We start from the raw sequence: 16,285 nt of genomic DNA, 5'->3' as shown, positions 1-16,285 counted from the left end.
TCACGTACTATGCTATAATCCTAGTGACCAGGGTTCAATTATTCGTGATGGCATGGAAATGGAATTTCATCTGAACGTCACTAAAATAAGGACATGGTGTAGTGCAATTAAACATTCATAATGGGCAAATCAAGAGGACCGAGCATGGTGTAGGCCACACCACCATCTAGAATGCTATATCAGCCTCAAATTGTTGCTTGCTAACAGCATTCATCCCATGTTTAGGACTAATGTGAATTTTGGACTTGGTACATGGTTACCAGGAGTTTAAGAGGATTAAATCTACTTCACTGTAATTATAAGATTTCTTAATGACAGTAATAAATGGCGAGCATCCATTCAAGCCGTCATAAATTAAACTTTTAAATTGGAATAACGGTGTCGGTGCGGATTACCGCAACTTCTGGATTATGCCAGAACTATTCCTCTTGGCCAAGAGGGGCTCAAAATAAATGGTTGTGGACAACTACAGGTTGGAGGACCAGTCGTCAGAGAAACTTAATGGAAATACCTTGCATTAGGAGATATAGATACCAAAGGCTTGAATGAGTCTTGAAGGTAAACTTCTGTGAAATCAAACACAAAGGAGGCATGTTGAACCAGTGTTCAAAACACAAAATATGCATAGCTGTCAAGGTTTAAAGTACAAGGACAGTCAATAAAGAACTTTGCGAGGTACCTTTACTTTTCTACAATTTGAGGGAAAACTCAAACTGTACACATCCTGAAAAGATTAACATTACATTTCACATGGGGAAACAAAAAACATCTATAATGTATCATTGAGCATCACAACATTTGAAAATGAAGCAGGACATGGGCTTAATTTCCAAAACCAGCCTACATGTACTGGGTTTCCATAGCCCTCCATTCAGAGCAGAATGGCCACGGATAGTGTTTTTAGTTATAAAAGTGTTGATTAGTGACAGTAAAGGAGTATTTCTAGCCAGTTTCCACACCACTGCCAACAATGCTCAGGAAACTATTCAAGTTTAGAAAGATGGCATGGCATACAACGGCTTAAAAGAGTCAATGCGCTTTCTTTTCACAGTGCAAAGTGCCCCTTTTGGTCGGTCGTGTCTTTCACAAATTACCTCTCCATGTTGAGATCCTGTGTTCCTCCAGTTCATAAATTTGCACCTGCAAATGGGAAGAGAGTCAATACTTCTTAGCATCCATACATTCCGAGCTGTTATACATCAGATCAGGTTAATCCAAGGGCTGTACACAACCCAACAACCAGGAGCAGTGTGACTTTCAATGCTGAATAACTGGTAACATTCACTGCCCTAGTAAAGTAAACAAAAACAAAAGCTTCTCCTGGCAAAAAACGTGGGATGGCTCTCATCTGCATTGCAAGATCCAGGCCAGTGGTGGCATTTTACAAATTATTATGGCAGCGGCTAGTGTACCCAAAGAACAAGCAGTTTTAACTTCTCACAAAGGAGGTCATTAGAATTAGAATTGTCCCTCACGAGGACAATCATCGTTTTACGAACGGTTGTGTAATGCTGCGGCACTGTCCTGCAGCAGTGTTTTACCATTGGAGACTTGTAGTATTGATGAAGAATGTTAATGAAGTCTGTAATTGTCAGCATTCCTGTGAAAATAAAAAAGGCTAACATGAGTTAAAACACAAAAGGGCATCTAACCCAAGCTCCCAAAAGAACAGCAAGGTATGTCAGACTGAACTATATTTCAACTTAGAAACACGCTTTCACCCAAACCGATCAGAAAAACGGTGTTGCATTCCATTACGATTTCTTTAGAAACATTTTATTTGTCTTATAAAATACACTACTGTCAGGTATCGAGAAGAGTGCAAAACAAAGCTGGAGGACACAATAGATGAAATTAACTTGTAAAATTAGTGTAGTGGAACAAATAATCTTCATTGAATGCATGGTGTATTGTAGGTCACTTGAGTTAGACAAAGGAGAAGTCATGTGCACATGTACCACTTTAATACACAATATCCTGAGTTTCTAATCCTCATCAGCCATGATTAATCCACTGCCGGATGAAGGCCTTGCCAACTCGTCGCCATGTCTCACCATAATACTTCTTCACTCCTACCCATTAAGCATCTCAGTGCCCCATTTCTATGGTGGTCGTCCTCTCGGGCAGCTGCCCTCCATTGGGTTGCCAATCGACAAGTTTCATCCACTGGCCATCATCAAATTCGTTTGTTGCAGTGCGAGGAAACAGGTGGATGCATTTATTACCCACAAAGCATTGCATCTTGTTGTCCCAGAGAGGTGCTGCCCTCACTCCATTGGAGACGAGGGCGAAGAAAGCCCTCTTCACCTGAAGCATACGTCACCACATCAGCATAAGGCAGTGCGCGCGTGCACACACCCCCCAATACCAGATGCTTGTGCACTCATACACACTAGACGTATAACGATCCATCAATTAACCCATTTATTTTTTATTCTGTTAAAATAATAGGAAGAGTGAACACAGATGTTTCAGATTAAATCAAGAGAATAGGAGATGCATTAGATGCACTTAGATGATATAACAAGAGGATGCATTCAGCAGCAGTGACAGGAGGCACAAGCGATATGAGAGACATACACATGACACAGAAGAGATATAAAGGCACTGTCGCGTGCAGTAGTATGCGTCAATGGGACCTGCAAGGAGATGTCAAAGACGACGAGTTTGGAGCTGGTGGGAATGATGTCGTAGCACTTGCGCGACTTCATGAACCTCACGTAAACAGTGTCTGGGGAACCCTCTACAAAAATAGAGACAGACCCACACACGCACACACACACACACGTGTTATCATACGATGCAAGCAAGCTGAAAATTATAAAAGATAATAATTCTGGAGTATCGTAACTATACTCTTAGGTTTTTTCGATAAAGTCACATAGGTAAAAAAAAAAATATTAATAGAAATAAAATAATGATAATTATTATTATTTTCCTATTATTATTTATAGAATAGAAATAAAACAATTATTAGTATTTTATTTTTATTATTATTTTTACCTACATGACTTTACCGAAAAAACCTAAGAGTATGAATTCTTGCAGTCACAAAAGTTTAAAATCTAGAAGTATCGTAACTGCACGTCCAAACTAATAATATACATAAATTATAGATCTGGCTGAGAACATCTGGGCCTAAGGGGAGCGACAAAATGTCACTCTCAAGCAGAGCCAGGGGGGGAATGAGAACAGAGACCTTTTGGCTCAATTTGGGGCCATCAGAATCAACTGCGGTTTTCATCTCCATTTAGAGTGTCCCACTAAATCCTGAAGACACCACTATAGAGCCGTCCATTCGCAAGCTTGCCGATGGATCACCTCAATCGAGGATTTGTCGCAGTGGGGGCGGGATCTATATGTATCCTCTTGAGATTTGCATTTAATATCAATAAATTATGTGCCCCAGAGGTTGACAGATGTGCACAAGCGGACCAATCTGCAGAAGTCAATGCGATCATTCTGCCAATTGACAGGAGATGAATGCTAGTTACATCACTACAAACTAAAATCCAAACGGCTAAATAGGGAAGACGTCATACCACATTCCAAAATAAGAATCAAGGGGGTGTGTTCTGCTCGGAGAGCGGTGGTGCAGTGGTTAAACAGGCTGCACTACGAACCCAGCGAAGAGTTCGATTCCTGCTCCTGCGCAATGCCAGTGACGATTATCGGAAACAGTCCTGGGCCTAACATAGGTCGACTCGGCCTCAAATGAGTTAAAGGCGCAGTGTGTAAACATCACCACTAGGCAGAGAAAGGGGTGCCGGCATTCATTGGTACACGAAGGGCACTTGCCCGAAAAGTTTGTTGAGGCTATGGGAGATCTTTGTCGTCTTTCTTCCGTTGTGCTGGGTGTTATGTGAACAAACGACCACACTAAGGCTTAGTGACAGATTGTCAGGCGAGTCCACTACCAACACTCGAAAAAAATTGAACACTTTTATATTTCACTCAAAAACCCAATTTGGTGATAATTTCGGGATGTTACAATTCTCTCCAATGTAATAATTTTTATAATAACAAGTATGACGTTGATAATAGATATTTTTCCCCCTTTTTTCTGGCAACAAAACAGGTGTTAAGGAAACATGTCTGCATTAACCACAATGCTTGTGGTCAGAATGAAAACAAAAAACACTGATAATATATGCATTGTCCTTGAAACTGATTGGTCCACACCAGACCGCTTTCTTTTGAGCCTAGTCTCAAAACGGTGTTAGACCAGAGGACGCCAAAAGGCTAGGCTCAAAAGAAAGCTGTCTCTGATGTGGACCAATCAGTTTCAAAGACAATGAATATATTATCAGAGTACGTTTTTTGTTTGCATTCTAACCACAAGTATTGTGGTTACTGCAGACATGATTCCTTGTAAAACGTTTCAATTTGGTGATTAAACATCTTAACACCTGTTTTTTTGCCAGAAAAAAGGGGAAAAACCCCATTATCAGATTTTGGTACAGGCAACAGAGATCCCATGAAGTAGGACGTTAGCTCTCGCCTACATGTTTTCTAGCTCAATGCTTTTCTCATCAGTTAAAAATGTGTGTTGGCTTGTAAGATGTAACCGAGTGGCCTGATGGGATAAACGTGCATTAAAAGCTGGCTTACGTGACAGCTTTTTTTAGGGCAAGAGCTTTTTTGTCCTTGGGGGACCTTTAAAATGCCGTCAAACATCAGGCCACTTTACTCCCAACGCACCGATGCCAGCCACACTCACTCCTTCAATCATGCCCAGAAAAGGGAAAATAAATGGGCATTTGTGTGTGTGAGATCTGCCTCAATGAGCTGATTGTGTCCAATGCATGGCAATCACAGATGAGCGAGCACACAGTTAAAGAATAACACCCCTGCCGAATCAAGTGCGCTTTCGATAATCATATAAGGCACAAAACGAATGCCGACGTGCTGATGCTGTGGAATTTTTGCTCCATCTTCTTTTTTATCTGGGAAACTCATGACATGTCATCTGGTTGATTACAAACAAATATATACTACCATCAGGACAATAAACTTTTTCAGAAAGTTAGTTAAAGCAAACTGTTTTTACGTAAACGTGACTAGCAATTTAGATACTCAAATCTGCAGTAAGATTAAAATATTATGATGAGTAAACAAAATAAAATGAACACTGCAGATTTGAAATTCTTTTTCATCCTCCAGTGAAGTGGCAGAATAATAATATCATCATCAAGACTATATCATAGAGCCCAATGCATCTCCGACCATGAACACATTTCCAGTGAACTCTGGAAATGTGTTCATGGAGCCTTTCAAGACCATCACCTTACCCTACATTGCTGGGGTCACAAAAAAGATCTCCAAAATCCTGATTAAACACAAGATCCAGGTCCGATTCAACACAGTACATAAAATCCGTGATCTGGTACCGTCTGTAAAAGATGTGGTTCCAGACATACAGTACCCTGGCGTCTACAAACTAAGTTGCCTCTGTGGTAGCAGTAACATTGGGGAAACCAAACGACATGTCTCGGACCGCATCCGTGAACATAAAGCTGACCTGAAACACGGTAGGACAAACACCTCAGCCGTGGCAGATCACTGTTACAACTCAGTGGGCTCACATGACATTGACTTCTCCAAGACAGAGGTTCTCTGCAAGCCATCTGGCTATCATGAGACATTCGTTCATGAGGCGATCCACATATACAAACACAGAGACAATTTTAACCGAGAAGATGGATTCTGGCTTAGCAATCATTGGAAGGACGTAATAAACCATTTCGATACACATTAGGGTGGGTAAAATAATAATACATAGTGTAATATAACAACAAAGGTATAATACATAGTGTAATATAACAACAAAGGTATAGAGTGGTTTATAGCAATACAGTATATAATTTAATGTTGGGTTTATCTATGGCAGTATATAGTACGGTATATGCTCGTGTGATGTAAGAGAATATAGTTTAGATGGAAGCATATTATATAATTTTTACGACGTAGAATTGTAATGTATTACTTGCTGTTAGTAACTCAGCTTATTGTAGAGTATAGTAAGTATACTGATGGTGTTATGCAGTTTATACTTTAGTTTTTTTATGTAGTTTATACTTTAGTTTTCTACGTGGTTGTTTAGTTACTGCAGCTACATATCAATAACATTCCTTTCCTTTGTTAATGCTACTCCCTGCACCCCCCCTTGGTGCTGCTGATCCTGCATAATGCATGGGCATAATATGACTTTGAAACCCCCCCGCCCACCTCCTACGCATTTCCCATGAATATGCTAAATTCCTCTTCATATGCACATTCTTTTTGTTAAGGCGCTCTTCCACCTCCAACCCAGCTTATATATAAGCTCCTAGCTTGGTAGTGTCTCATTCTTCACCTGAAGATGGCTGCTTGCGTTGTAGCCGAAACGTCGTGAGAATTATTTTATTATGTTTTATTTTTATTATTTTATTACTTCCCTTCTACGTGACTTTACCGAAAGAACCAAGAAGAAGAAGAATAATATCCATAAAAGGTTTTTTGGGTTAGATCGCGTAAATATGTCGTCAAAAACCGCCACCACCTGACACAGCCAACTAGTAAGGGTTGTCACAAACAGAATATTCCAATTCGTCACTAGTACAGCACACCGGTGTGTTGGAGAGCCAAGCCACAAAATTTCCAATGAGAGTACGACGTTTCGCCAGTAATTGCAACTAGCTTCATCAGGCGACAACCATATTTGTGGAGAAGTATAACTGTTTCGTTCCTTATATAGAGGCGTATATGTGGTGACCACGCTTCTGCGTGGGGGGGATTACTGTGACAATGTACATTATGCGAGCCCTTTTATCTTGTCCTTCCTGTCTATTGTTTGTATTAAAAAATATCCCTACCAACGGTAATCCATATTGAAGTATGCTGCCCTTTGTAGGCATGCATTTAAAATGTATTATTTGACGATTCGCTTCCACACAGCACTAAGGCAGTAGCTATCCGAACGGTTAAAGTCATTTCAATTTCGATAGATCATCTAATTAGTCTTGGCCAGTAGTAGCTAGTTTTGCACAAAACTTCAACATTATCAAAATTACCTGTTTCCTCACACTGGCACGCGTGTTCTGCTACTGCTGACAGCTGTATTTGGGATAATTCAATATTTCTCCGATGTTCTTTTAGTCTCGTGCTGATCATTCGTCCTGTTTGCCCAACATAGCATTTACCATACGTGCAGTTAATCCTGTACACACCTGTTCTGTTTACGTGAGAACCCTTACGAGTTGGCCGTGTCAGGTGGTGGCGGGTTTTAAACGACACATTTATATATTCACGCGATCCAACCCAAAAAAACTCTATTATGGATGATATTGGTCGTGAAACCTACGTGTTAAACAGGCTAATAATACACCACACAGCAGCCGTGACCACTGGGCTTCTAGCAGACAAGCTCTGCACACACGGGACGCCTGCCTGTTAAGGAAGCATCTACTTTGTGATAAATAAAAGGTGGAAATTTATTTTTGATAACAAAAAAACACACATTCGCCAATAACATGGCCCTAAAAAAGTATATCATAGATATAATTCAGGTAATTGCCCTTCTTCACAGCAGAGGCCAGTGCACTGTGTAACCTTTATGGCCTCTACGTACGAATTTCTTTTCACACCATACGTAGTCAGTGCTAAATTGGAGGGCCTCTGAATGGCTATTTCCCGAAAAGTCACCTCCTATAAAGTTTCTATTCAAGGCAGCTGTTGACAGATGTGTCAAGTTGTTAATTGTATATGGAGGAAGAGAGGCTGCGACAACGATACAAAAAGGTCAGCCTATTTGTTTTAAAGTGGGTCCTAGAGTTTCAGCTGACATGCAGATAAAATTATGTTCATTGTATAATATAAAACTGAATGGCTATTCATTGGACAAATGCAGTGTTTGAAATTCACAATTGGAAGGTTTTGAGTTCAAGTCGTTGCCATACAATCGAACTTAGCCCTTCAATCCTCTGCAGCCCATTAACAGAGTACAAGTTTGTGGTGGCAAGGCAACAATTGTTGTCCAGTACATGCACCCATGCCTACCATATAAATATGACATTTACACAATTGGCTCAGGGATGCAAACAGAGCATTAATTATCATGCTTGAGTGAGAAAGTTTTGCAAGACCTCTGGTTTCTTCCTCACACAGTCAATGTAAATTGGCCAAACCTCCCATACAACAAAAAGGCATTCTTCACAGAGTCCTAGACATTCAGACATTTTCCTTTTTGTATATAAAAGATGGTGTTATATTTCATGGAGAGAACAGCGACATGGAGAGCAATGTACAAGGAAGCATTGCGGGCACCACACTATGCACACGGCGGCACCAATGCCCGGCACAGCCAAGGAGCACTTTGACATCAATTAGATATGCATCACAGTCCCAAGCAAACTATATGGGTTGCAGGCAATTATTTTATAAGTTGCCTCATCACTACTTTTTGAACACATAGGTAACATAGGATACTAAAAAGTGCTTCAGATATTTCACTATAAATCCGTGCATTAACAATTTCGGGTAATCTGAAGAAAAAAAATAATAATATATTTAGGCATTGTAATCTATTGATATTACAACCAAGAGCCGTTTTCTTTTTACACAGAAAAGCTATTTTGCTCATGAATTGTTAAGAACACCACCAATAACAAGTAATGGGTACGGCCCCGCAAGAAGTGGGAGAACTACTCACGCGTTTCCTCCAGGGTCAGCTTCTCCAGCATGATTTCGGACCTGTCAGCCAAGCGATGCTCCTGCCACAGACAGAGCACCACCAGCCACCTCGTGTAAATGGACTCTCGCCATGCATGCAGGGTGCCGATGCAATGCTCGATACAAAACGCAACCCTTCTGCCGAGGACACAGCAAAGCACTATTAACAGCATATGACATGGCCCCGAAGGTGCGTGCCACACGCACAAAATAAACACGACACGCAGTACTGGGGGGTGGGGGGGGGTCGCACCAAGAAAACAAGTGGAAGGCACACACAGCAGCTCTCCCACGCAGAGCATCAACCAAAACCTGGCACACGCCGCTCCAGGGGTGTACGGCAAGACTCCGCTGCTCGACTCAATGGCGACAAAGGAAGCATCGCCCTTGCAGCCCCATGGTTCAGAGTCCACACATGCAACCGCACCGCTGCTCAAGGGACATTCGACCAATCAGCGCAGCAGCAACACTATAAATAAGAGCGCGAGCCGCAATGCCGAGTGGCTCCACGGGGAGATAAATGGGTCTGTCCTCAAGCTCGCAGAAGCAGACACATTCCTGAGAAGGCCCCCCCCACCATCCTTACAGACACCCAGACACCCGGAACAGCTCAAATAAATCCAGTGAACAATGGCCAGAAGGTACCCGAGTATGAGCAAGTACACGCAAGCATAAAGCAATTATATATTGAAATGTACATAATTTCTGATGTAATGCTCAAGCCTAAGAATAAGGAAGGCTTGGAAACTAAAATTTTTACAGTACACTCAGGACCTACAGAATAAGTACAAGACTATAATATGCCTTGAATAAAGGTGTCAGTTTTGTACCAGTTTAAAAGGGTAAAAACCTACTACTATATTTTGCCACTGGTAAAAGAGATCTCAGTGTAAATGCTTACCCCGAGCTCTCAATACTCTGATATTGCACTGTGTTTGAGTTGTATGCCTTCTGGTGTCATCTGGTCCAACACCAATGGCGACTAGGCTCTAAAAAAAGCCGTCTCGGGTGTGGACCAATCAACTTCAAGGACAGTGCATATTATTATCATCATGATCAGAGTTGCTTCTTTTTGTTTGCTTTTTTGACTACTTGTGTTGTGGTTATTGCAAACATGATGCCTTGAATAAAGGTGTCAGTTTTGTACCAGTTTAAAAGGGTAAAAACCTACTACTATAAGTGCAAGACTAGTTGTACCGCAGGGCCTTGGGGGCATGGTTGCAACATGGAAAATCCTAAATCCAGCTGTGATTTTACACATGTCGTTGTCATTTTTTTATGCTGATGATTATATTACCAATGTTTTTAATAATAAATAAAGTTAACTTTTATAATCCATCATTTTGATTTGAAGTCTTGCCAGGTGGTGTCATGATTAGAAGTTTCAAATGTATATCTTGGTCGGGGATGGACTCCGCCTATAATTTTTTCTGACCCGCCCCTACTGGACATCTGTAAAAAAAAAGTGGTTAATAGCTCAGATTCCTCCAGTCTAAATAAAGATTCTGATTTTGATTCTCTGGGCAGACACGGAAAGTGAACATTTCGAATGTTGTTGTTCCTGGTCATCAAGAAACATGGAGCACTGTTTCGTTTCACATTAGTTGTGACAGTTTTTTTTTATGGAATGTAAATCAGTTTAGAGATGGGAAATCTTAAGAACAGATCTTGGGATTAGGCTTTCAAAAAGCTGAAATCTGTCAGTCAGAATGCAGGTAAATAAGATCGAATTTTATCACAAATGTAGTGTAAACATGGTCAAACATACAATGGTAAGTTAAATGTTTAAAAAAAGTGTGTTAACCACTTAATAAAGTAGATATGCTCATCAGTTTCAATTGTTATTTATCTGGACATCAGAAGTTGCTTCCATATACAAACAAAAATCAAGTCCATAGGGTCATCCGGTTCCTTCTCAAAGCAAAGTGGCGGTGTGCCTAAGCTGGGACCATTATTAAATTTTGAGGGTAACCAAATACATTTGACAGTTCTTCAAGGCCTGTCAATGTGTATACCATCCATTCCTGATGTACCACAACATACAAGGACCCTTGGGGCTTCAAGATCATACATTTGGCCTTCCACCATAAGCTATGATCAGACTAAAAAGCCCTTTAATGAAAAGAGCTCTATTAAAGTGTGTGTATAAATATATAAAACATTGGCAGTATATTAAATGCTAGTGTTGTTATATTTTATTACACGATGGTCGTATACATACTTTGTTATTTATTGAGCGAGATGAAAACTAGTAAAGCATGTACTTCTATTATTTATACATAGGGCAAAGAAACGTGAAAGTGATGAAAGCTAGCATAATACCGCGCTTGTTGTCCTAAACATTCACAGAGAAACCGGTGTGACGTCCATTCACATCAGTGACCTAATCGATATCATTCACATCCCTTGCAAAAGTAAATATTAATTTACTTGTACAATTAATCTAAAAAAGCACCAGGAAAAGTATGTCCTTATATTCCCATATCACTATTTATATCAATATTATTCAACTATAATAATTTTTTTATTTTGGGATAAATATTAATTTACACCCATTTGTTAAGTCACTGCTCAAATGACGTGTTGGTCACGGGCGGTTGACCATACTTCAGTGTGTTGGCACATGGTTTTAAAGGGGAGGAGCCTCGACTGGTTCTAATATCAGAAAGTGAACGCCAGCCACCATGTTAATCACGATCATGTGCTAACCACCGCTCTGCAGACTTGTTTTTTATGACGATTACTAAACATTAACTTTAGAAAGATAACTGCCATTAGATTTGTCCAGAAAGCTTTTCCAATGGACACTTCTGCCACAGAGGAAGCATCTCCTGCCGACATCAAAAGTGGGAACATTACTATGTGTACACGCGACTGCTCAGTATGCACGTGTACACACCAACTGCCCTGTGCGCCCCCAGCCTGCAGAAACGTTCCCGATGTACGTGCGTGCTCTACGTCTCCCATGCGTACATGCCACAAGGCGTTTTTATTATTAAACGGGTCGGCAATCACAACCAACCAATGTGTAGGCGCGTGGGCGCTGGCTGGGCTCGGGAGGTGACGAGTACGCGCGGCGGCGGAACTCCGGCCGCTTCGGCTCGTGGTCGTACGCCTCCAGCGGGAACCCAACACGCGGAGGGCGGGAAGAGGAGGATGCCGCAGTAGACGAGGTCGCACTCTGTCCATGCCCTGTCACGTGTATGACAAAAGAGCACAGCAACCATGGTCTACCTTGCCGAGACTCCAAGCGCCATTAGTAAGCACCAGTGTCCATCAAAACCATCCCATCAAAGATTGGCAGTGTTGCCCTCACTGATCACATCAAGTAGTGATTTAAGTGCACTTACAACAAAACTACATTTCAGAATGAATCTGGAGGAAGCTGGGTTTTCAGTGGTGGAACAGACTAGCAGCAGCAGAGATGGCTTTTGAGTGCATGTATCCGCCGATCGGCAAGTCACACCTCCACCAAATCGGGGGAGGAGCAGAATCGTATAATCCAGCGGTTCCACAAACGTTCTGGACCTATGCACCACCAACCCTTCCACGAATCACCATGCAGTGAAGAAGATGCGTGTTGTCCAAAACAAATTATTGTATTCAGTTCCACGGACCACTTCCCATTGCCTGAATATGCACCACTGGCCGTCAGACAAGTGATTGGGAAGAAACTGCACGATGCCTAACTAAGTAAACAGAGTGCTGGCCGAGAGGGGGCACATTTCCTTAGCACTGCTCCTCTATGGAGCCAGCACCATCGGAGAGTGTTGAAATTGAGTCTATGCATCTGTTTGCACACTTATTTGATAAAAATAAGAAAGCAAAGCGGAGGGCAGAGGAGCAACAACGAGCGCAGCGCCGGGCAGCTAAAAAACACACAAAGTTGGCACAGTAGGGGGCACAGGTGGTGCATCTGCCGGTAATCTCAGTTCGTCAACCCATGGTACGATACCTGGGTCTGTTCCATGACCTCCTGCCAGAAAGCGTTCGACACTTCACGGGGCCTTAAAGTGCACATAGCCAGCACAAGCGCCACGGTGACGTTACCGCCACTTAGTGGCGAATGGCAGTTCTTGTAGTATATTTCATAGACTTATCCATTTATGGATGTATTCTTTTTCTGCATGCATGGTACTTTTTATTTCAGAATCCTTGTCGAGGAGTTTTGGTGAATGCTTGTTAGATTGCCTGGCTGTCTATAAATTAAATCACTAAGAGAAAACAGAACTTAATAATAATAATAATATTTCGTTTACATTGGATTATCTTTACAAGAGTTAGTGATCTCTATTTACAGACAAATGGACAGAGCGCCAATGCATGAGCACTCTTTAATCTTAGATTAAAAGATTTAAAAGTTGTACCCTGCAAAATCAGAGGCAAAGTGGATATTGGCTGTACTACTACTCAATACATGCAACTGCAAGCTATTAAAGCGAGACTGGGATAGTGGAGGAAAAGGCAAAACTTTGGTTCTTTTGGTAGTAACATGGAAAGAAAATACATTAAATAATAGACTACGACGTTTTGATTGCAACACAAGCAGTCGTCATCAGGTAGAACTAAATTTGAGAGAGACAAAACACAGACACGGAGACACACAGACAGACACACAAGCAGAGAGACACAAGAGACAGAGTGTCTGTGTTTCGTCTCTCTCAAATTTAGTTCTACCTGATGACTGCTTGTGTTGCAATCGAAACGTCGTATTCGATTATTTAATTTATTTTCTTTCTACGTGACTTTACCGAAAGAACCAAGCAGTAATTCCTGCAGTTACAAAAGCTTCAAATCAAGTTTTAAAAGGCTAAATCCAAGTATTATGTTTTGTTTTAAGAAACGCAAGGCATGCCAATGTGTGGGGGCTACATATGACCATGTGAGTGCACGGGCACAACCGTGCACACTTGACCCTAAACATATGCAAGATTACATTAATCCCCTTTCATGGAGCGCAGGATCAAAAACAGCACACGCACCAAGACTAAACCAACCTTTCTTGCTGCGGTTCAACAACCGTGCTCCCAAAGGGGACGTGGAGACCAGCTGCTGCGCCTGGCTGCAATCCTTGTGTTGGGGCTCCTTCGTGGCACCCCTCTCCCTGTAGTGATGGCCTGGGCGAATGAGGCCGGCGAAGTTGGGCCTGTGCCGCGGGGAGGAAGGCCCCGCGATTCCCTCTGCGCCGCGGGGGCTCAGTGGGGAGGTAGGTGACTTGGGTTGCATGCTTGAGTCTCCGTCATTACTCACCGTGCGTTCCACTCTTCTGCGGCCCATGTCCTGGAAAACAAAGGGGGAACTTCAGTGGTAAAAAAAAAAGGGACACCTGGCGACAAAGTGCGCAACCACATTGTGAATTACAAACATTAAATAAATGTGATGACAGGGGCGAACGGGAATACTTACCCAAGCCACAACAATAATCTTTTTATTACCATCAAATTTTAACTGCCCAAGTTGCAATGTTAGTCGTAGAAAGCAAGGGAAGGAGAATCCGTCTGAATTGGAAATCGCACGCACGGCTCAGAAGTCCAACAAGATTCTGGGAGGGAGCCAAAAAAAAATGGCACAGGCCACGCAAACCGAGGTAATGTAAAATAGAAACAAATTTAGGCACAAATATGACATTCCAAATAAAGACAAGGTTGTAAAAAAATATCATAAAGGTCACAAGGTTCCAAGTCCATGTTATAGGCATACCGCACACAGAGTGAACATGTGATCATGAAAATAAAATTCCAACCAGCATAGAATTAGAGCTTCAAGAGTCTGCTATGTAAATCAACCAGAAATACTTGTTCAATAAAATACAATTTAAAGACATTGCAATGCCGATTTTATAGTTGGCAAAGTACACTATTTAACAAGCCTCAAAGTTGTATTTCTTACATCTGCATCACTCACCCTGTGCCCAGTCACGCTTTTGTTCCGGTTCCCTTCCTGCTCCCCTTCACCGGAACCAACTCCCACTGCATATACAATAATCTTCACCAACCTGCTTCCATTCGCCCCTTTAAACTCATCTCTTCTCCCTTCCCTATCCTACTGCGACTCCCCGCCCAGCCCCCCTAGGTAGGACCTACCCAAATCCCTAGCATTACCCCTACCCCCCTCCCCAACCACTTATACCTGTCCTCCTTACTCTCACCATAACTACACCACCACTTTTAATAACCACTATTTTATTCACTGTTATCCAATGTACAATTTTATAATTATTGTATATCACATTGGACTAAGAAGCTATATACATCTATCAAAGATGAGATATCAAAACAAAAATGTCTTCTTCAGCCAAAATGAAGACAAGCTACATTCTACCATGCATGTTGCTGCTGCTGCCTTGTGTTGCATTGCCATCCCAGGCAGTGGTAGAGTTGTGTGTGGCGGTGCTGCTGCTGTGCGCGCGATTGCAGTGCCTTCCTGCTGGTGATGTGCGCGGTGCCATGCATGCTGGAAAACAGTCGCTTACAGAGCTCTCCGTGCGCATGGTAGAAGAGACTGCACGCAGTTCCCCACGTGGCACCGGAAAGTTGCGCACACGGCCCTCGGCACAACGTGCCCTGGGGTGCAATGGCTCTATTTATGACTCAGGGGCTCCAATATGCAGCGCTCCCTTCCCGCACCAATAAGCACTGGATTATTCGCCGTTTAATGCACACGGAACCAATTACGTGCTGGCGTGCTGACAGCGTATTGCAACAGCAGCACCAAGCACTACTAGGAAAACAGTGCTCATGGCACTAATCTGACGAGGCACCCTAAAATGAGGATCTTGGTTTGCACAAAGACTGGGCATAATCATAGTTTGCGGTTTAATTTTGTACCGAGGTATGAATATATTTGGAAACAAGTTTGTCGAGTGTATTTAAAAAGAGCAGTTTGAGACTTTATAATTTTGTACAAACAGCAATTCAAGTTAATGTATTTTGGAATGTAAAAGGAAATGTGTCATTGAATAAATGCTTGAATGAAAATTATATAATACCGAGTGCTACAAATATTGCTGTGACTTTTGCAAAGATCTGTGCAAGACTACTTCAGTGATTTTCCCATCCATCCCACGTGTTTTCCTTTCCCTATACTGCACGAGCTCCGATTAGCACGGTTGGCTATATACGGTGTCAAAGAAGTTCATATGTAAAAGGCAAAACAAACAATTTCCACAGACTGCTAACACAACAGCAGAAATGCACCCTCGTCAAGTAATAGCCCCAGGTGCCTTTGAAATGCAGAGGTGACGTGAATAAAACTCAAATTTTCTGTCTGCAAGCAAACACGTGCCTTTAAATCCTACAAGTGACAAACAACCCTGGGTACAGCCTGGACTGTGCCCCTTATAACCAGGGTTAACAGCATACAGCTGCAACCACCAGCACAGCTCTTGCAACATGGAAAGTATGTTCCAAGTGCAGTGAAGTATGAGCAGTACGATTGTAATTCATGACCCATGTCATGAATAGAGATACCCAACAACAACAGAAACTCCAACCAGAGGCACTTGGGGGCAGCATTATAATTTCAAAGCCCCCTCTGGCCAATTGGCAATGTTTTAGAGTTTGTAATGACTATCCTT

The 16,285-nt window shown here is 42.0% G+C and overlaps 1 protein-coding gene across 3 annotated transcripts in view; it reads right to left on the bottom strand.

Moving 5' to 3' along the window:
- LOC144931256 (5'-AMP-activated protein kinase subunit gamma-1-like) overlaps positions 1–16,285 on the bottom strand; it is a 48,426-nt gene that overhangs the window by 6,943 nt on the left and 25,198 nt on the right. Inside the window, exons 1-9 of one of the 3 annotated variants that reach the window (XM_078855074.1) lie at positions 15,182–15,275; positions 13,707–13,989; positions 11,732–11,901; positions 8,690–8,750; positions 2,640–2,743; positions 2,226–2,307; positions 1,542–1,600; positions 1,095–1,140; positions 512–566 (exon numbers count right to left, since the gene is read on the bottom strand). In XM_078855074.1, coding sequence (XP_078711200.1) covers positions 512–566; positions 1,095–1,140; positions 1,542–1,600; positions 2,226–2,307; positions 2,640–2,743; positions 8,690–8,750; positions 11,732–11,901; positions 13,707–13,989; positions 15,182–15,199 — 878 coding nt within the window. In that variant the 5' untranslated portion in view covers positions 15,200–15,275. Of the gene's footprint in view, positions 1–511; positions 567–1,094; positions 1,141–1,541; positions 1,601–2,225; positions 2,308–2,639; positions 2,744–8,689; positions 8,751–11,731; positions 11,902–13,706; positions 13,990–14,613; positions 14,741–15,181; positions 15,276–16,285 lie in introns of those variants that run through there. The other 2 variants (XM_078855080.1, XM_078855066.1) reach the window with 2 other exon arrangements.

This window comes from Lampetra fluviatilis, chromosome 1 (assembly GCF_964198595.1).
Source record: "Lampetra fluviatilis chromosome 1, kcLamFluv1.1, whole genome shotgun sequence".
In the NCBI taxonomy this organism is placed as follows: Eukaryota; Metazoa; Chordata; class Hyperoartia; order Petromyzontiformes; family Petromyzontidae; genus Lampetra; species Lampetra fluviatilis.
Note: the sequence above shows the minus strand (reverse complement) of the source record. Positions and strands in the feature narration are given on the sequence as shown.